At 41.6% G+C, this 21,851-nt stretch overlaps 1 protein-coding gene across 7 annotated transcripts in view; it reads right to left on the minus strand.

Moving 5' to 3' along the window:
* LOC311018280 (CUGBP Elav-like family member 2) overlaps positions 1-20,046 on the minus strand; it is a 31,995-nt gene extending 11,949 nt beyond the window's left edge. For 2 of the 7 annotated variants that reach the window (XR_014597709.1, XM_084017164.1), the window contains exons 1-5: positions 19,788-20,046; positions 7,036-7,232; positions 4,042-4,124; positions 2,496-2,544; positions 266-400 (exon numbers count right to left, since the gene is read on the minus strand). Coding sequence is in view for 6 of the 7 variants with exons in the window: in XM_084017164.1 (XP_083873290.1) it covers positions 266-400; positions 2,496-2,544; positions 4,042-4,124; positions 7,036-7,232; positions 19,788-19,900 (577 nt within the window). In the remaining variant the exon portion in view is untranslated. Of the gene's footprint in view, positions 1-265; positions 401-2,495; positions 2,545-4,041; positions 4,125-7,035; positions 7,233-8,944; positions 9,090-17,133; positions 17,433-19,787 lie in introns of those variants that run through there. The other 5 variants (XM_084017168.1, XM_084017167.1, XM_084017165.1 and 2 more) reach the window with 4 other exon arrangements.
* Positions 20,047-21,851: the final 1,805 nt, after the last annotated feature.

A 21,851-nucleotide genomic window follows, 5' to 3' on the forward strand; every position in this document is an offset into this window, starting at 1 on the left:
CCATGGCGACGGGCCATTGTGCCGGACAGCGAGTGCATAGGCCCTTCGCTGTGAGGTGTTGAGATAATGTGCAACAGTGGCAGGAAGATAGACCATGGGGATGCAATGGGTACCACTGGAGGTGAAGTGCACTTTTGGGGGGGTGGAGGGGGTTGAAATAAAGAAGCAGCCTGTATAAATACTTGATGAGAATCTGTAGTCTGCTACACTGAAGGTGGCGGCTGTGAGGCAAATAACACTGTGCCTACATTGAAGGCATGCCTACCTCTGCTTTGACCATCTGGTCCCCGGAGAATTCGGCACTCTTCGATCTGTCCAAAAGACAAGAACATCATTCTGATCTCGTTCTCGCCGTATTTCTTTGAAACCATTCCGATGAAGAGTTTTCTGTCTTCTACCGCTGCAGAGGGATGAAAGAGGAAATCTATTCAGATTAATAATCATGAAGCAACGAAAGTGGCAGTTACGTCATGTGCTATATCTTGCACTTCTTTCTTTCCTCGTCATGCTGCCACATTTTCTGCATCTCAGTCAAGGTGCCAGCCGCCTGTACAAATCTCTGCAACTTGAAGCTTTTGCTTTCTTGAGACAGACGACTATCATCCATTTGTGTTCTCCTCCAGATCCTCTACATGCTCTCCTCTTCTCCCCTTGGTAGCTTTTAAAGCCCTTAATCCTCCTAACCTCTGACACTAAATAGAAATCGTGTATTGCTGCACATTTTGTGTTATGGTCTCTCTCCAGTCTTTCATCTTTCCTTCATATGGCTGATGTTTTCACTAGGACAATCATCCAATAATAGGATTTTTTATAAATATCTAATTGTAAAAAAACAAGAGACATTTAAAATATTAAAATGAATTTAAGATAGTATTATCCTGGCTGTCTGCCTCTCTGCACACTGAATGCACCACACAATGCAAGTCATACAACATCACTTCCATTAATTGAAAATTAAATGCAACGTTTGGTCAAGCTGAACAAGGACAAATTTAACAGAGGTGGAGATGGCGGAGATTATCAGAGAGAAGATCCCTCGATATGCTGCGATTGCACTTTTTAAAAAGAACTTTGGTTTACAGCATAATGCCACAACAGTGTCTCCTTTTACAGAAGTATCGTGGCTTACCGGAACCAGAGAGGCCCTGACTTATGACATGTCAGCAGGTTGTGTGATGAAATACGATTAACTGTAGCACACCAAAACAACAACAACAATGGATAGTGAACTTTTGCTCAACGTGCACATTAACACGACTCTTCGAGCTCAAGCGAAGTTGCTGTGCATCCTATACAACATGCTGCTGCATACAATGGCGGCCACGCATGAGCAATTACTGGCTTTCTATCTTACTCAGATCAAAATTCTGAACTTGTTACATCCTCCGGTGGCGGGTGTGAAAGGGACTAGTGTGACTCTGTGTCAATAAGCTTTGCTTTACATCATGTAAACAAAGCAAGCAACCATCATCTGTGTGCTTGAGATCAGACTGGAGACGTCACTTAAAATACAGGTAAATAGTATCAGCTATCTTTCTATATTTTGTATTATATTTACTGGAAATGACTGCAAATATAATATAGCCAACAGCAAGTAGGAAAATCCAATGCAGTGCTTTTAAAAGAGACAGACAGAAGTAAATTGAAAAAGGACATCAAATAATTGTTCAGATCAAAAAGTGCACCACAATGCTGCATTAGGACACGCCGTATAACAATGTACAAAAATAGATATTTATATTGTTAGAACTAGGGCTGAAAGATAGTTATCGTATCTATATCTAGATATGAACATGCGCAATATTAATATTGCAAAAATCAACGATATGGACACAATATTACATTTCTCATAGCCCCCTGAACGTAGAGCCAGCCATCCGTGCACAATTTCAGGAAGGAGTACGCAAAAAGATTTTAAAAACCCAATGTGTTGTGTATAGGGATGGGTACCATAACCCAGTATTCAACGGGCCCCGAGGTTAAATTATGAAAGACCAAGTAAAGTAGTATCATCAAGCTGCGACGTTATCAGTTGTGCAATCAATAATGGAGAAATTAAGAAAATAAGCTTCCTAATTATTATTGCTAAATAATAGTTTTATGTCACCAACTCTCTCTGATTAAGACATTCATCTATGATGCAGTTTCGCTCTTCGCAATCCAAAAGAAGAGCGTGTGTGAAGAGCGCTGCACCGTGCTCCACCCACAGAGAGAACCAAACGTTCAAGAGTGTGGTTACACTTCACAAGAGTCTGCTGACTATGCTCGTTGCCACAAATGCAACAAGTCTTTTGCACGCAACGGGGGTTGCTGCACTTTAAAGAAATGTTAAGCATGAAATCATAAATCACATCCATAGTTATAGAGATATTTGGCTTAAATATTGAGAGTCGATATTCTGTCCCCATCATGTAGCCCTAGTTTGAACAAATGCATGATTTTAGAATTAATATTCTAGCGTAACGTAAACCTACATTTCACATAAACCCACGTACCACTTGTTTTCTCACTGTCAGCGGGTTTCATCTGGATAGGATGATGCATCTGGGGGAGAAAAGGTAGAGAAATGGTTAGCACGATAGTTTCATATCTTCAACCACTCCTCTCTGCCTCTTGTTTTCTTCTCTCACTTAAATCATCATCATCCCTCAACCACATTTAGGGGGACGTGCCTTTCTGTTTATGGAAGGGATCATATTCTCCAGTATCCATATTCACTTTTCGCTGTACTGTAAACTTGCGATTGAACGCATCGATTCTTCCTGTCAACAACCCTCATCGTCTTTAGAGCATTTCCTAGGAGATGGCTGGCAAGCAAGCCAGCTATGTACTGCTTTCAAATGTACAGTCAGCTTTAGGTTGTTTTTATTTTATAATCCTATACAAGCAAAACAAGGTGTCGCAAATCTCTATGAACAATCTCATGAGTCAGCTTAACATGATGCTCTTTCTAGAGCCGTGTATTCATGTGAGAAAGTGCTTCAGGATCTGTCATTTCATGCCATTTAATGAACACATTTGTCCAAGGCAACTATCAGAACTTCAAGACAATATTTTTAGCACATTTTACCTGCCCCGTGACGTTAAGGAAGAAATAAATCTAGCCGTGAGATGCCTGAGCAGGTTGTACGTTTGTTTTTGACAAGCACTAAAGAGAAGCAGACAGATGGCCCGCTCAGTATGGGCACTGGCGAGCGTCACTGACCAAGGAGAGTGAAGCACAGTAGGGAGAGAAAACAGGAACAGAAGCAAGCTTTTCCACTGTCAAGCAAACCAAACTCAGTCATCGGCGGTCGATGTCAGTAACAGAATGATAGAGGACTGGGATGCTAGAGCTGTGAGACCACTCTTTATTTGAAATGTCTGGCTGATTGATAGTTCTCCAGTGAAGAGAACTAGGCCTGTATACACACATTTATCAACCCAGTCCAATATTTACCTGTAACCTCACCGACAGGCTCTATTTCCAATAGACTGTGCTATTGATTTAATCGACGGCTCGAGTTGTTTGCTATAGATTTAATTGATTGGAAGGGAGTCATTTAGAAAGGTGTATAGGCGGGGCAGATTTGTGGAGGTTTAACAAGCAACTACACTTATTCCAGTTGACTGGGCTCTAATCTCTAGATAAATCTGGCAACGAATTAAGAAGCTACACTCACTCTCACTGGGCTTCATTGTTAAAGACCTCAACATGACTCTTTTTATACCTCCAACTTTAGGAAATAAAAATGCAGATGTGCATCAATGATTCATGAAGACAAGCATTAATAATTTGTTCCACTTTGTGCAATTGGGTCCTGTGCCTCAGTGAATAATCTGCTGCCTGGTCAAGCACACTTTACCCAATACCTGCACGTGTAGTGTGTGCGTGTGTGTGCGTGGTCAGCTGGCTTATCAATTTAGTGTGTGGAGATTCAGGGCCAGGATTTTTTTCAGGCCAGACAGGCGTTCAGTGAGCTGAGATCTCATTATCACAGCCTGCACCAGGGATGTAGAGGGACTCAAGCAGGTAAAGCAGCCCATACACTTCTTACTCACCCCACTTAAAGTCTTTATGTTGTGCAGTGCATTCTGGGCCTCCAGTGCAGCTTTTCTTGTATAAAAAGTAACAAAACAGCATCCTGCAGAGAAAGAGAGAAACAGGGACAAACAATGGGTGGGGGAAGGAGACAAAAACAACATTAAAAACGTAGCGCATACAGGCAGTTAATGCAACACAACGACTGCTGCAGAGCAAGGAGGAAGCTAAACGGATGAGTATGTTCTCTGTATATCACATGTTCGAAACATGTGACAGGATATTCTTAGCGCCAACTGTTACATGGTGCACACTGCTCATGTAGGAGCTTGCAGCGAGGACACTGGAGTAATGAGATAGTTGAAGGCTGTTGTGTGACATGGCCATAGAGATGACCACAGGGTTAGATAGCAGTCGGGAGGCACCGATGCACAGTCTGCAGGTCAACACAACCCGGGCATGCCAGGGCACAATACCAACACAGTTAACACATCGGAGTGCTGCGTTACATAAGAATCCAATCGCATACAAACGTACAGGAGGCATGAAAACGGCACAAAGAGACAAGAGGGAGCAGGAGTGGGCACAGGGAAGAGGAATCATGGGAGGAGAGAGGAGGTGGGGGAGGGGAACGAAGAAAAGAAGAGCGGGGGAGGGAAAAAAAGCCTCTCATCCTTCCGTCCCAGCAGACCGCCAGTGGCGTTCCAGCCTGTCAGTTTCACTGGGCTGGGGAAGTGGAGCACTGCAGCGTCTCTGACCTACATAGTGTGTATTATGCCGTTACTGGAGCTCCCAGGCCGCGGGGAGGGCTGTTGAACTCTAATATGCATCAAACTGCTCTATTTTCTCTCACAACCAACTGAGCTCTCTCCTTCGCTCTCTTCTTCTCTCTCTGCTGCTTAGCCCTGCCTCCAATTTACTGGAGCTAAATAAACCATCCAGAGAGGCGTGATAGTTATCAGATGATTTTTTCATGACCTGCAGTAGACGTGACCTAAAAAACAAGGAAATATGATGGCTCCTCAATAGATCCGTGGCAAAGTAAACAACCAAAATGGAGGAGGGAATACAGCAATTTCAGTGAACAAATCAAACAAAAGCAAGATTGATGACATAGGAAGGGGCTGAAGGGTGTATTATCGGCCATGCAAATAAATATAAGCCAGAAATCGTTGGGCCGTCGTGCTTTGATAAAACTCCCCTCACTTCTCCCAGTAGCAGTAGAACAACTGTGAAAGGAGGACGGCATTGAAATTGATGGGCGTGAGGTTTCTGCTGCAAAATATTCACCTCACATAGGCTGAGTGAGCCAAAGACCATTGTGGTCAGGCTAGATTATCTACGAGAATATATTAACATTGCATTAACATGTCAATAGGCTATCACAGCTGACACTCCACACAGAACAGGGGAGGGATCTGCTAAATAAGGGGGCTTTGAACTCTTCAGCCTCCCAGTGAACTGCACACTGTTTGCTGGCTGCATATCTGGACACACACAGAATAATACACACCCTGGAGCTTTTCTGATATACTTTTGAAGACACTCAGGATTATTTGGTCACGATAGCATTGTTGTCAGTATGTCTTTCACTGATAAAAGAAAAAGAGTGGAGGCAAAAAAACATAAGGATAGACTGTGTTCAATGGGGAAAATCACTGATTCACTGCCAGTCAGGCAACACACTCTCAGGCTGCCTCAACCAACGATTTTACAGACCGAATCAGTGGAACAGCAGCTTATAAGCCTTCAATATGCCAACACCACCTCTAAAACTACCAGCCATGCTTGGCCAGAGTCCTTTACCATGCAGGGCCGTAAACCATTGGTTGCCAAAAAAAGGCTACATTAAGACGCAAAGTCCAGTATGAAACAGGGTCCCACCACATTTCAACCGCAGTGTGGATTAGTGCCTTTAGCCATGGCGAGTCCCACAACCATCAGGGGAATTGAAATTTGGGTGATTTCTTAAACGCAGGACAGTTACATCAGAGAAACTGTCGCTTACTTTATTCACCTGCAGTTAGTTACGGGAGACTGAGCACTTCCAGTGGCACTTTGCAGCTTTCTGCAGACAGCAAGCTTCCACTTCACAGTCTCCTCTAATTGGAAACTAAACTGGTTCACTCAACTCAAGCATCATTTCTAAAAAAGGTGGGCGCGTCAGATGTCTAAAAGGAAAATTGCAGTTGAGTAACACTTCCTTCATACAATGCTGCTTTTTAGCCAGCACAGCAAAGTAAAAGAGAAATATATTCCTATAATGCAGGGTTATGCCAAAAATGACTTACTTTTTAACCCTGAAAGAAAAGGCTATTGAATCACCTTAACTGTAATCACAAACACAATAGCATTGCGTGTGCAGACATGCTGTGTCTAAATGGATTGTACAGAAATGTGATGGTAATGTGATGGCCAGGCAAATTATACAAGTAAAGGAAAACAGCGGCCATATTAAAAGGTCTAAATTTACATGTACTTCATAAAGGTAACCAACCAATATTTAGATGTGCAAATGTATTAAAGGCAGTAACATTAATAAAAAAATACTTCATTTAAACTAAACTAAACCTAAAACATTTATAATGTCTTAAACTGCTTACATACCCCTCACAAATATTTTCCACAATATGAAATGGTAAGAGGCAGGAAATGATAAAGATATCATACAAATGAACAGATTATCAATTGTAATCAGTGCATTTCATTTGAGTAGGTTGAAGCTGGGGCAGGCAATGTATTTTAGATGCATTTTTCTTAATTGTTGAAATTGTCATTAAACAGCAATCAATAAATCACTTACTCTTTTTTAGTGTTGGATACTTTCAAAATCTAGCTTACTCTTGCTGGCTCCTAAAGTTGCCAACCCCAGCTTTAATCCACTTTATTAATTAACTAACTACTCGACACTATATTTAAAACAAACAAAAAACATTTCAAGAGTCTAGCATTCCACAACTTCTGTGGTATGGTTGACGAAACCATCACAAAATAATTTTGTGTCCAGGACGTACCTTTGCTCTGGGGGGGATTCTGGGTACGATCACGGAGGATGTTGATCTGGTGCACAGCTCCAAAGGGCTCAAAAAGCTCTTTTAGTTCCGTTTCTGACCAGGCCCGTGGGATCTGACCCACAAACATCTTGATGGAGTCTGGATCTGGCTGGTCCAATTGCTCCAGTGACCCGTTCATCTTGCTGCCGTTGCCGTTGCTAAAGGGGGGGGGGGGGGGGGAGAAATCTGTTACCACACTAACGTCTTAACAAAATAAATTGTTCACATTTTGTTCATCACGAATCCAATTAAACAAACCGCTGCTGCTACAGACTGTCAAATACTTTATTAGGTACGTTCTGTCTGAATTCAAATGGATACAAAAACGATAGTTAAACACGTAATGATCTCCAATATAGTTAAACATAGCACTTCCTTTGATATGAGCCTATTCAGTTCAACTTAATTCAGTGTTCTCATGACATGTCATATATTTCCTATACCAATATGGCTCAATGCAGCTCATTGGCCATTGTAATTTATGATAACCTTTCATTTGAACCAATATCCTCTCATCTGATATGATGTGACTGAATACTATGAATTAGTGACATGATGTCCCACACTGTGAAATCAATAAGGCAACAGCCCAAATACTTTAATATCATACATCATTCAAAATGAATGCTTACACTGCACAGACAGTGTTTTCTCACTGCATCCACTGACAATGGCCATAAACCACACAATCTTGACACCATAGACTGTTAACTCAATCAGTACCCGGCTAGCTGCTATATTAGTGTAGCAGAGGGACACTAGCAACCAAAAGGGATTCTAGCAGTGGGACACACGGAGGTCTAAGCTAGGGATGCTAATTTATTAGCGCATGCTAATTTTTACAACAAGCAGAGGAAGGTATCCAAATGCTTGTGTAGTGCTGCTGAATGAAGCCTAGCCTCACGCAAACAAAACAAATCACCCGACACATTTTAACCATATTCGTTTCTGTGACATTTCACAGGTTGTTACCTAGCTAGCTCCCCACTAGTGACAGCCTGCTTACAAGCATGACTTGCTAAAAATGTTAGTCAGATGCAGAGTTTTGGATCTTACGTGTTAATCTTTACACCGCAAACATTTTCATAGGCATCTTAAATTAATCGTGATTATTTGGGCAGTGGATGGTAAGAGTAGTAATACTATTTCAGATTTAAGCACATATATCGGTTAAACAAACACCACTCCACATTATCCATTTAAAACACAAATATTTCCAAATAGCAAACAAAAGTTCTCATCAAGTATTTGTCAATTACAACAAAGTCTTCTTTGCTGCTCGGAGAATGATTAGTCATGGTAAGATTATTAAATCCCTTGTATTGTGATATTTTAATAGGCACGGGAGTGGATGCTGTAACAATATATTGCTTGGTGGTGCAACAACTGACTTGCATAATCAGCAATATATTGAGTAACAAGCTGGGAGTAGTATCGCAATGACGGAGAGAGCCAAGTCCTAAATCGTGACATTTTCCATTGCAGGCAAGCCTTAAAGACAGAATCAATACCTACCAATATACCTACAACTACAGAACCTTTGTATCAATCAAAATCAAGCACACAAACATTTCCTGACAGGTGGGGATGGAAAGCAGAAGTGAGGCTGGAGCTACAGTCAGCCACGGGTGTCGAGGAATCGTGTTATTCATAAAGCATTACTCCCAAAACACAATGTAGTACAACAGAGGATCACAAAGGGCCCCAAGTACAACACAATAGGTGTAGCCTATGCTGTATAAAAAAAAAAATACAAATAAAAAAAATGATGTCTGGCACACATACATTCACAGTACCAAAATGACTTAAAGCATTTTAAAAGTGTGACTGACAAAAACACACTAATGTAAAAGCAATATCACACACAGACCTTTGGACACGAGCCATCCATTTCTTACAAATTGAGCCCAGCCGTTCCGCAGAAACACCAAACTCCTTGAGGGACCTAAAGGACATGCTAAAAAAAAAATCACAATCCCACTCCACACCTCAGTATGAATGTGTTTTTCCCCTGTAGGCCGTCAATGCATTCAAACACGATAAAAAAGGCTGCTCCAGTGAAACAAAAGCCTCTCTCCACCAAAAAGAGGTGAGTGTCCCCCTCCCACCAGCATCGACAGCTAAAGGAAAACAGCACTGCAGCGCTCTAAACCTACAAGAATCACTGGTTAGCGGATAGTGATTTTGCGGTACATCTCCTCCTCAGGCGCTTTGGCGATGGTACAGAGAGTAACCTACAGCTTCTTCAGCACAACAAGCGAACAATCACATATTGTTCGCCCATGCTGGAGAACACTATTCACCGTTCCTCCACAGCACAATGGGCCAAGTCAGAGAGATGCTTTGGAACACATCGAAGGCTACGTCTGCTGAGGCCACAGCACTGGTGGGTGACACCATTTATCCAGTTTTGCCAGTGGCATTCTGACGCCATTTTGCTGAGGGGCCCTTTGAGGAAATCTTGCTGCTGAAACGGCAGACCTCACTTGAAAAACTGGATTTGTGTCGGATTTGAAAAACATCTCCTTAACATTCATCAAGCACCAATGCCCCCTGCAGCTAAGCATTGTCTTTTCAGCTTAAGAAACTGCTGACGAGAAATGTAAAAGTGTTTCCTCTAGGAATTTTTTCAGCAGCCGGGGCAGGCCAAAACACGCACTTGAACTACAACGAAAAAGAACTTGAGTGAACACGACCTCACAAGTGAAGATAGGAAAAACTGATTTTACGTATAAACATGGCAAACTGATTTAGCCCACTTATTACATTAGCTTTAGACTTCACCCGGCATTTAAATTAAGGCCCACTGAGTTCGCTAGCATTGAAGTTAGGTTATATGGACCATTATTTCATGAAATAGCTATTATCAGTTGACCATGAATATTAATAAAGAATAACGTGAATGGTCTACGTGCTTTTAAACTGTAAAATCCATCTAACTTAATGTTAGCTTATAAAATCTACCTTTTCTCGTAGTGTCTCTCCTTACTCGTCTCTCTGCCTAACTCTCCTCAAACGTGTCGCCCAAAGACTCTAGAGAGCTCCATCGATGCGTCTTCATTGTCGTGTCAAATTAAAAGCCGTTGCAGAGGGCTTTTAAAATTCTGGGGCTGCCGCTGCAAAATGTGCGTAGCGGAAACCCTGTAAGGGAAATTTAACTGCAATTCTACATTATTTGTAGGGCTGCAGCTATCGAATCTTTTTGTAGTCGAAATCTACAGATTTTTCCATCAATTAATCGAGTAATCGGATAAAAAATTAACATTTAATATAGCTGCCATAAACACTGTTAATTTCTTAAAGGAGAAATCTGGTCATTTTTTACGCCGTTTTCGTTGTCCCCAGGGTCATCCCGACTTATTAGAAGCAAAGAACCCAACAAAAATTGACTTACTAGCCCCATAGCCAAAACAAGGGAGGGGGGGGGCTGCTCGGCCCACCATGCACCTGTCTCTGTACCAGCTGTGTTTCTGGTGCTTTTTTAACTATTCTGGACGACGCTCTGACAGTAAGAGCAGTGTACCCAGCCTGGCTCTAGCTGTACTGCATAATGTTGGCAGCAAAGAGGCAGAGTTTTTACCTCAAGCATTTTTTGTGATCAAGTTACTTGAGTAACGAGTAATCGTTACTGCCTTCCTGCATATGAATTACTTCCAAAACCATTTATATCATACATTGATCGGACTCACATAAAAATGTATTTTACAAAAGAGCCAGAAAAGACAGCAAGGTAAAACAATTAGAAACTATAGAACAGCTTTTCAAGTTGCTACTCTAGTTTGACATTTAGTGATATACGCTCGTCTTTCTTGCAGTGTTAGATGAGAGGACTGATACCACTCTCTAGTGTCGGTGCTTCGCCAGTTAGAAAATCGGGGGATACAGCTCATCTGGCTCTGTGTAAAGGTTACAAAGTCCACCTATAGGCACCTCTAAAGCTTAGGCCAAAAATGTGTCCAGCTTGTCCAACTCAAAAGAATTGCATTTTCCAAAATCTCAAAACTAAACCCTAAACCAAAATCAGGAAAAATTAAAAATCTCTTTTTCAAGATCTGGAGCCAACTTTCACGGTGAAAAAAGTAATGTAAGCCAAGCCCAGCAATTTGTGTGGTGCCGTTTATGTTCTGTAACTGTATGAAATCAGCAAGGAATTAGCAAGCTAGCTAGACGGCCCCTAAATGAGTAAAAATGAACAGATTAATGCAACATCCACACACTTCCACAGCGCAGGAAGGCACATTGTTATTGCCAGATGATCTGTTAATAACACTGACTCACCAGATTTTGTAATGCTAATATTTTTAGAGTCCACACAAAAGAGAGAAAGGCCTGTGGTCTGCTCCGACTTAAATGCTACGCTAGTTGTGGAAAATAAGCTGAAGATAGATGTGACTGGGTGTGTCTCCCCTGCTAGCTTAGTTACCAGAAGGTGACAGCTGCCTTCAAGGATCAGTATCTGCCAGTAGCACATCAGTTTTAAGTGACACCTGCTGCCATTAAGTAGTATATATCAGTGGAACCACTGTGTCAAGCTGTTAAAGCTGCATAATGTTATATCGATACAGAAGTGGCATTATGCCAATACAAAGCTGCTGGGATACACCTTAACACTGCCAGCAGTTTTCACAGGAATTATTTCTCCAGTCGTTAAGTTTCAATGAAAACTGTTCACAATGGTTTAGTGTTATCTGAGTAACCAGAACTTTGTTCCAGTGAAAACGAAATTCAAACATTTATGCACCATAGTTGAAATTCCATTCATCGCTTTTGTCTTGGGGTGGAACCAGAAACATCAAAACTAACACTGACCTTGCTTACATGCAGTCATGTTCCACTATCATTACGAAAATGACTATATTCCCAATTATATTCTGAATTAGGCCTTATTCCAGACAATATCATTTTATTCTGATATTCGGGTTTTAGAAGGATTTTTTGGACATGTATTCAGAGCATTCCCCAATGTGTCTCATTTAGGGCTTTTAATGGCACTTTGTGACACACTGTCTCTGGACACTTTGCTCTGTGGCAGCGCTGTGTATTGTACACAAACTAACTACCCAACCATTTGTAGTAGAAATGCATGCCCAAAATAAAAGATCACAATTCTAGTCTTAAGGAGAAACGCATACTTTTAAGCAAGTCAACCTCTTCAAGACGGTTGAGGGAATGAAAGAGGGAAGATATGTTTGCACAGTTGAACAACATTTTGATGCAAAAGTGCATTAATCAGAATATGCAGTGCTGCATGTAAATAGGATTATTAGTGAATTCTACAATATTGTCTTACTAAGCAAAAAATTGTCCTTCTAAGGCCACAAACCAGAATATCTGGTGTATGTCAAAGTAGTCATTGTATCTTAAACGCTAAGGAAATGTAACCAATGCTCTCAGCATGGCTTGATACCAGGGCTGTACCGAATAGTATGAGGCTTTATTCATGACGTTGACATTCAAATTCTAAATCATCATTTGAATGCTGCACAACATTTACCATGTCTATTCATTCTGTTTAAACTTTCTGCTCAGTCGCAAATAAGAACTGGGCTAATCTTAGGCTACGCTTACATGACAAATGTCTCACTAAAAACTTTCCTTTGTATTAAAAAAAAGTTCAAATTTGAGAACTTGAGTTGAAGTTGAGATCCTATTCCGGGTGATTATGTTGAAAAATGTTGTATAAACAACCTATGCTTTAATGGCCTACGGCTTACATTGTTAGCATTATACCATTTGATTCTAGTGTTTTAGTTCTAGTCAATTTAGAAAGATGTTATATCTAACAAAATATACTGCTTCAATCCATATTTGTTGGCATATGGTGTTTCAAATGCTAAATTCTCACCATGGTCAAAAAATTTGCTATCCTGCTTGCCCGCACAAAAGGGAAGCACATACCTGCATTAACACCACTGATGAAGTGTGCTGAAAAATACTATAATTGATTCTGTCAATACTGCCCAGCTCTGCTCCCTGCAGCCCCCAGCAGAGTGCTCCCAGACAGAAGTGATGTTTTATGCTGAGCTTCCACAAACAGCTCTGCGATGTGGCAGCTCATCAAGCTCCAAGACGCCCTGCAGCAGCTGACGAGTCATTCAGAGCCACGACAGTTGCATGCTTACTGCTGCACCAGCCATAAAAACAGGTGATTTATCTGGACCATGTGTCTGTCCTGTTGGTGAGCTCTGACCGCGCAAGTATGCCAGCAACACCTTTACTGTGCCCATAATAGAAAGTCAGCCAATTTGTTTAGTAATGCACAAGATTCTGAAAGCTCAGTGTCGTGTGTTTGGATGTTACGCATCCATAAACCATCAGGGATCGCAGTAGCAACGTGTCACATGATTTTGTTGTCACCACTGCTGATGGTAAGCAATAAAATTGTGGTCACTTATATGATGAAACACCTCCGCTATAATTGTATTTTCATCATTACTAGTCTTTCATTAATGTTATCTGGTCCTCAATTAAACTCTCACAACGTTGCTTTAATTAAAATATTGTGAGAACAAGTCTTGTTAGGGCAAAATTACACCTCATACTGAGTCTCTGTCCCTGTTTTGAGTAATCTAGTAAAACTCCTGTGCCTTGGGCTGTTTTGACAACCAGCAGCTCACTGCTGTCATGCTTTATTGGGGATAAAAAAAAAAGTCACAGATCACATGGACACATGTAATGCTTCGGAGAAAAGAGGAAAATCAGTTGATTGAAACAGCTGTTTTCTAGTAATACCCTTACAAAAATCATGAGTTGTTTTTTTCTTTGAGGAAACCAGTGGCCTTATAAGCTGATTCAACGAGACAGAGAATGCCTCTAATGCTTTGGTAATATCTTTGACAGCTGTCAAGCAGAACACGAAGGCTCTCTCTTCTAGCTTCATCTATTTTCTCCACTACTACAAAAGAGGTAGATTATTACTTGACAGGAGCCTTCACAAGCTTGGAATAAAAATATCCTGACGGTCTTGGAGTTGTAAATTTAAAAATGGTCACAGAAAGCAGCAGGATTTACATAACGTTGTTGGAGGACCCCTGAGGAAGAACCAGTCAGACTCGTGGCCCAGGTTTCAAAGAGCAAATGACAACCAGGAATGGATGTCGCTTGAGGCCAGAAAGCATAAACAGGATTACTGTGCGTTATATGATTTGCATACCAAATGTTTGACCCCAATCAGCAAACTGTTGTACCGATGAGAAGTTATTAAGATATTTTCCTCTTGGCATTAACTTCAATTCAGCTCAACATGGCCTGATTTCTTTGTTGCATTTCTCCTGATGAAGACAGACATGTTCAATCAGCCTCTGAATGGGCCGCATGTTAACAGACGGCCAGCATCTGATGACAAGGCCCGCCCCATTAGCTCCATAATCACACCAAGCATCCCTGGCGGTTATGGATGACGTTGCTACAGTAAGGCTTGTGTGTTAGCTCATGTGAACAAACCCAACATCAAATATCCAACTAAATAAACTCTGCTTACACCTCTGTTAGTGTCAGGTGGAGCATAGATTTAAATATTCAGGTGGAGCTCACTGGAACAGGCAGAAGACTGAACAATGCACCTCAAATGAAGAGACAAACAGCCCACTAAAAGTAGCAATTACACGTTGACAGTGTGCCTACTGCCCCGACTTACTCAATCATCCATTATCCGAACTTGTGATAAGCAACAGAACAACTGTAATTCATACAAAACTCCCCTCACTAAAACACTATTTGCTTTCAGTGTAGGCTTACAAATACCATACACTAATTTATGACTGTGTCAAGACATTTCTTAATTCACCATTTCCTATATAAAAAATAAAAAAAACCATAGGAGTTGACACTGTAGTGAGCAAGTAAAGTAAGTAAAATTTGATTTCTTACCATTTCAAACAACATTTTGTATCACAATTATTTGCTGCTTTAACATATAATGTAGACTCTGTTAATAAATAAACAGCCACCCAGCACTGACAATTTCATGGACATGTTGGGTGCATCTGGTCTTGTGTAACCCTGTCCCACAATACCTGTTGTTTGCAAAGTTGCAGAGGAATTTACTCAACCTTTGATCACACAGCACCACATTGCGTATGTGATTATGAGCGTTCCAAGGATGTGCATGTAGCTCCAGGATAGCCAGTCATGTAATTTGCAGTGCCAAACTAGCAGCAGGAGAAGAGAAACAGGTGACAGGCCATATCAGAGCATTCCTACTCTTGGCCTTCAACATCTGGCTACACGGCACTCTCACCGCACCACCGCCACCCTCACAGTGAGCAGAACAGCTGGCCCATGCAGACCCCAGACCCTGTGCCAAGATCCTACACTTTGTACAGATCAACAGCTCGCGGACCACAACAAAAGGGATCACTGTGAAGCTTAGCTTACCGACATAGCGAACATGGTGGCTGCCAAAGGATCACGATTAAGCCCTCATAGTCACTCTTACTGTCAACAATCGGGGCATAAATCAAATCAAATACAGCTGGGACAAGACTCAATCACCACCTCACTATATCTTAGTCCTACAGAAGAGATATTCTTCAAAATATCCTGTTAAAAGTGTGATATTAAAAAATCTAATTTCTCAATTATCAACTTATTTCCATCACATCCATCAAAACTTCCTTAACTTTCATAAACCTAAAAGCAAGCATACACACACATGTGTGTGTGTGTGTGTGTGTGTGTGTGTGTGTGTGTGTGTGTGTGTGTGTGTGTGTGTATATATATATATGCGTGTGTGTAAATTTCAATTTTCAGGAGTGCTGTCTTTTTATTTATATATATATATATATATATATATATATATATATATATATATATATATTATATATATATATATATATATATATATATATATATATATATATATATATATTTATATATATATATATATATATATATATATATATATATATATATATATATATATTTATATATATATATATATATATAAATAAAAGACAGCACTCCTGAAAGTGTTAGTCTTTAAATTTTAAACAGTGTTGTAAAAGCAGGCTGTGGTCTTGGAAAATGTTTTTGTCAAACGGGATTAACGTTAGCTGGCGTTATGTCAAATGGACGGAGTTATAATATGGACCTCTGTGCTTGGTGAATGTCTCTTCTCCCTTGTGTACATGCCCTGTCACAAGATTTCCATTAATGGTTCAATAATGTAGCAAACCACGTGTTTTCTGTCGTTAAGTAAGCACTCTACATTCAACATGGACGGGGGGCAACGCAGCCTGTGAGGAGCAGCTAACGACGTTAGCTAGCTCGATGGCTAGCGGAGAGGCAGGGAGGGACTGGGAGTGCGCCAGGCGAGCCGAGCTATTAGCCCGTGTGCTCTCTGCAAACAAGCTTCATTTCTGCTGTTGAGCTTTTAGCCAATAAAAGTACAAAACTAATACATATCAGGTCGGCAACAACATACATCATTACAAAACTTTACGTCGATTTAACACGATAACAGTAATCAACGCACTTCCCTTTAACCCGGTGACAATTGACGGTTTTAACACCTAGCGTTACCGTTCGAGCACACACGTCAACGTAAACTTGTTCAACTAGATTAACTAACCAAGGCGGCGGCACTGTTTGTACAACCACACGGCGTAACTCAACACACGACATGTTCTCAAAAAGCAAATAGATGCATTTTTCTGGACCGATAGCGAAACGTGTTATCTCCGGAAGCACATGTCACTTGACTATTGTAGCGCGCCTAGTAAGCGATACCGAGCTAGCAAACTGCGTATACTTCCAGTCACTTTGGGTAATATGGTGTGAGATCAAAAGGTGTGTGCTCAGTAGTACGATGTGTGTTGCACGTATTTAAGTGCCTTCTGCCGGGGGCTACTTCTCCTAGTTAGACTACTTCAACTTCAGGTGAGCGTATCGTCACCGTTCGTCTGATTAGCACCGTTAGCATCCCAGTTGGCTAACGGTAGCTAACTCCCAACTCGCGCCGAACTGTTTTTTCCCCTCTGAAGAAACACTCACAAATGTGCGGGTTTGCTAACGCAGAGAGGCGGGGGGACAACGCAGATCAATACTCGGATTACTTACATTGTGTCGCTCGAAGACATTAACCGACTTTCAGCCAGAGGGTGGAAATCCAGGTTGTACGCCGAAGTCATGCTCAAAACAACGTCTATCTAACAATGAGAAGAGACGTCCGCTCACTCGCAAGAGGCTCAACTCCTGCGAGACAAGACGAAGCAGAACAGGTGCGGGGAGGGGGCGTCTTGTTCAAAACTGCATGAGAGAGCGAGAGGGAACCGGTATCCGCCTTGTTCCTTCCTCCTAATTTCTCTCTTGTCCCCGACCGAAATAAATTCAGGCAAGCCGCTGTCACACTGCACATCGAGCTGCAGCAAACCAGAGGCGTGGCCTTTCAACAAAAGTCTGAAGCCATGCTGCTGCCTACTGCTGCTGCTGCTCAAAAAGCCTCACAGCGCCTCTACCCCGATGTAAAATGACTGTAATGTCCCCATAGGGACTGCCATGTGGTCTTATATAGAGCGTTTAGTGACCTATTTGGAGTTTCCGAGGTTTTATACTCTTATAATGACTGATACTCTGCAGCCTTTTCAGAGATAAATGGCACCTTATAATAATCCGATTTTGTCCAGCTTTATTGGTTAGCCTGTCAATGAGTCGGGGGAAGTAATGGTTCTGATTAGAGAGGCAATCCACATGTTTAAATATAGAATCCGGGTCATTATCATCAAGATTAATAACACTGCTCATTTCCACATTTTCTCAGGAGTAAATTAGGTGCCTGTTGTTGTTTTTTAATTGGATTATGCAAATAAGTAAGACTATTTCCAGCTTGTTTATTGCCTTACGTTGCTTATAGGTTCATACATTTCTTCCAGTCAAAAGTGAGATGGTTAAAATGCAGTTTTTCTTGCTGTCTTCAGCAGTGCTCTTACCCCCAGGGTCATAGGTCACGTTCCCTTTGTGCTGGGCTGTTGTTTCCCTGGGGGAGGGGGAGCTTATCTTCTTTTGTTGTGTTGGACTTGCTGGGCGAGTCTTCCACACTTGGGGGGGGGGTGGGGGGGGGGTTGTCATGTACTGTTTGCCATAGCAGAGAGGCATGGGGGCCTAGCCTAATTATCAAATCATTCATTATTGCTCTAGCAGCTGCACAATCCAAAAATATTATTCATAGCGAGTAATCCTTGTATCCATAGCAATTTCAAGGCAACTTGGCACTAGTGCAGAGCAGGCTCTATTAAACGGTGCCTAAAAGAGGTTTTTGTATGCAAAATTTGATATGCAACTTATTTTTGCCATACCTGTAGACAAGCCTACCATGCAACGTGCATAACAGTTAAACTTGAGGGCTTGCTATCAAAAGATAAACCTCGTTGGAGAATCAGGTTTCATTCAAATGGCGGAACAATACAATAATGTCATCCATTCTGCAGCATCCACATATTTACTTTGACTCAATTAGATCTCAGGGGATCTCATTGAATAGATTTGTTATAAAAGGCTCAGGATTCTTGTAAGGAAGGGCTCCTGTTTCTCTCGTAGGTATACAACACAAAATATACAGTTTCTGTAGCATTAATTATGTCATCGCAGCCATTTATGCATCTCCATCTCTTTTCAAAGACGGAGATGTTTTTTGGAGTGGATTCCAGAGGCTGATGCATAGTCGCTAGCACCTTATAATACTAGCCTCCTATTCTTGATCTCAGATTATTACTACTCTAATCCTATCATAATCCTCCACACGTTGCATGCTTTTGTTGTTTACATCAAATGTTTTCCCCGCATGCAGTGGAGCTGAAGTCCCAGACACCCATCATCATCATCATTATCATCATCATCATCATCCAACATTTTTAATTTTCACCCCTTCATGACAAACTGCACAGTGTAAAAGTAGGCCAGCTTCAAACCCAAATGGGTCACATCACGTCTTTTTGAACACGTCACCTCGGATTGGGAGGCACACTTCTTCTCAGCTCTGCCTTCCATGAAAGCACTTGCAGAATGGCGACCAACTAAAGGGCTCTCAAAATGGAGAGATAGAACTTCATCTTATCATGCTTTCCAGAGGAAATCGATTGAGTCGAGATGTACTGAGCATGCATGAGAACACTGCCTTCTCAGAATCCATTTCCACACAATTTAAATCAAGTTCCAAGATGGATGCAAATGCTCATTCTTGTTATTTTAAAAATAATTTATATATTTTGTCGTTTTTGACGGAGGAGTACAGTGAGGCCTGGGTTAGTTTAAGTAGATGTCTAATCACACAGATATATATTTTAAATTTCAGAGGCAAACACCTGCATCACTGACACATCCATCCCTCTTTATCGTTCAATCGAGTATTTGAGCCCTCGTGAAACTTTGAAAAGAGAAGGAAGGTTATTAAATGACATAAGAATGCTATTCATTTTTCTATTCAGCGACAATTTAAAACCGATCCTATACATTCTGATGGAATCATTTTGTCTCGGGAAGATGGGATTGACATGAATGGCCAGATTCAGATACATTGTACCTGGGATCCTAGAAAAAAAATCCTAAAAAATTCCCACAGCCTGCCCACGGTCACACAGTCACAGCATGAAAGAAATGCCTCAACTGGAAACAATACATCCTATGACAATATTCAGCCCAGACAAAGAAGCAGACCAAATACGGGCTGCTCTACAAAAGCTAGCCCAGATTTGAATGAGGGGCCAACCCCAACGTACCTCATAGGCAGGTCCTCATTCCTGACAGAGATCCCGGCTGCAGAGGAGGGACAGCGCATGCTGTTGGCATACAAACTCTGCACCAGAGCCAGCTCAGAAGAGTGTTCCAACATCGGTGCTCTGGAAAAATCCACCCGGTGTAATGGACACTTTCTTCTCTTTCCCTCTTTCCTCTATGTGTTTCTCTCCCTTTTTCTGTCTCCCGCCCACTCTTTCTCCTCGGTTTAGTGCAGCAGAGCGGCGCCCACCCCCTTCGCTGACTGGCGTGGCTGAAATAATCCTCTCTGACAGCTCATCGTGCGCTAATGCATTGTGCTGCCTGCGGCAGCCCAGTTTGCAGGCTGTAAAGCTGTGGCCACAGTAGCACTCTTGCACTAATTGACACCCATATTAGGAAAACTTCAACAAATCGGACATGGATGATTTATCACCACTGTCAGATTGGGGGGGATTAAAGGAAACATAGACACAGTTGCTACAAGATCTCATCCACAAGTCCTGGTTTTGTGGCACACTTCTGTGCATGTTAGCTTGCATGGATGCTCCAAAAACTGCCCATTGCAAGTATTTGTATGATTACACATTCTTATCACTGAGCACCTGCACATAGGTAACCATTACAACCAGTTTCTATTCATTTCCTGTGGAGATGCACTTGTCACTGTCCCTCCATGAGTTGGCTGATGATAAATCAGTGGGTGACAGGTAGACCGCTGATGCCATTATTATTCTGGAGTAGATGGGTAAAGATAGCCTGCTAGAATACAAGCATATATTGGAGTCAGCATGAATATTTCTTAAATAACCTTCAACATTTCAGACTGCAGGTAATCTATGCTGAAATACCTGCAAATACTGCCTGTGACTCTGCTACAGGCCCATCTATGGGCCTACTACAGTATTCCAGAGCAAAATGTACGTATACTCCTCATTACAAATACATTACTGGAAGCCCTAACCATCAACTGATGGCATATTGAAGCAGTTCATTTGCTTTTGTTCTGAGCCGTATAGCTGCTAACATGATGAAGGCAACACAGATAATGAAGCTGCTGAACATTGCAGTACACAGTATTCATAACTATCACATTAAAAACATGTGTTTCTGTCACTACGGCATCCAATTTCAAATTTGAAAGCAATTTGTCACAATACCGTCTGCACAAAACACAAGAGACATTAAATCTAGGTCTCAGTCTCCCATAGGTGTTGTGTCCTTTTAGAGTAATGTGACATTAAGTAGGAAAGTCATCTGGAACAGGGTCATGTCAGTGTGTGCTGGTATCATAGAAGACCAGCATGAAGGGGCTCCACTTCCTCTGATCATGGTACAAAACCCTCCTCATTCCAGCCCTGCTCTTTTCTGCTGACATGAATATTTAAAATACTGAAATCCAGTTCTTTATGATGTGTTGCTGCTTAAATATGACTGTCAGCACCACAGGCGTCATGTAGAGCGCCGAATCTCTGTAAGCTCTGATCTTGCCAACATTTCAGAACACCAAAAAAAGTGTGCTAACGTGCGTATTAACGCTTTCTAGTTGAAATCGAATTCAAAAGAGTTTGTAGTAGTGAAATAACCCAACATGGCTATTGGTGAACGCTGTAGGAAATGCATTTGTAACTCGTGGATGTGCAGCAAAGATGCATCGCTGTGAGAGAATAAACCACATCCTGCTAACATCCCAGCGGAGAGAGAGAGGGGGTGTAAGTGGGTCTCATGTCTAATATGTCAAACCGTAGCGCATGTTTAGAGCGTTGCAGGTGGCCTCGTGATGAGTGAAAGTAACTATCAGCTTTCCCTTTTTACCACTCTCGGGCTCTCTTGGGACTGATTGTGCAAGCAAATACCGTCTGTGTTTTTGTGGATTAAAACTGAAACTGTTCCAGCTCGGTGCACATCGGTGTGTCCTGTAGCGCGTGCAAATGTGCACAGCACGGCACACGTGAGGTTTAACAGTGAAGACGGGAATAAAACCTGAATTCTATCCTGTTTGTGAAGCAGCGTAGATGTATGTCAAAAAGGTGAGAACTTGTTTGCCTAATTAGAGATAAAGACCATTT

This window comes from Eutrigla gurnardus, assembly GCF_963514095.1.
Source record: "Eutrigla gurnardus genome assembly, chromosome: 9".
Lineage (NCBI taxonomy): Eukaryota > Metazoa > Chordata > Actinopteri > Perciformes > Triglidae > Eutrigla > Eutrigla gurnardus.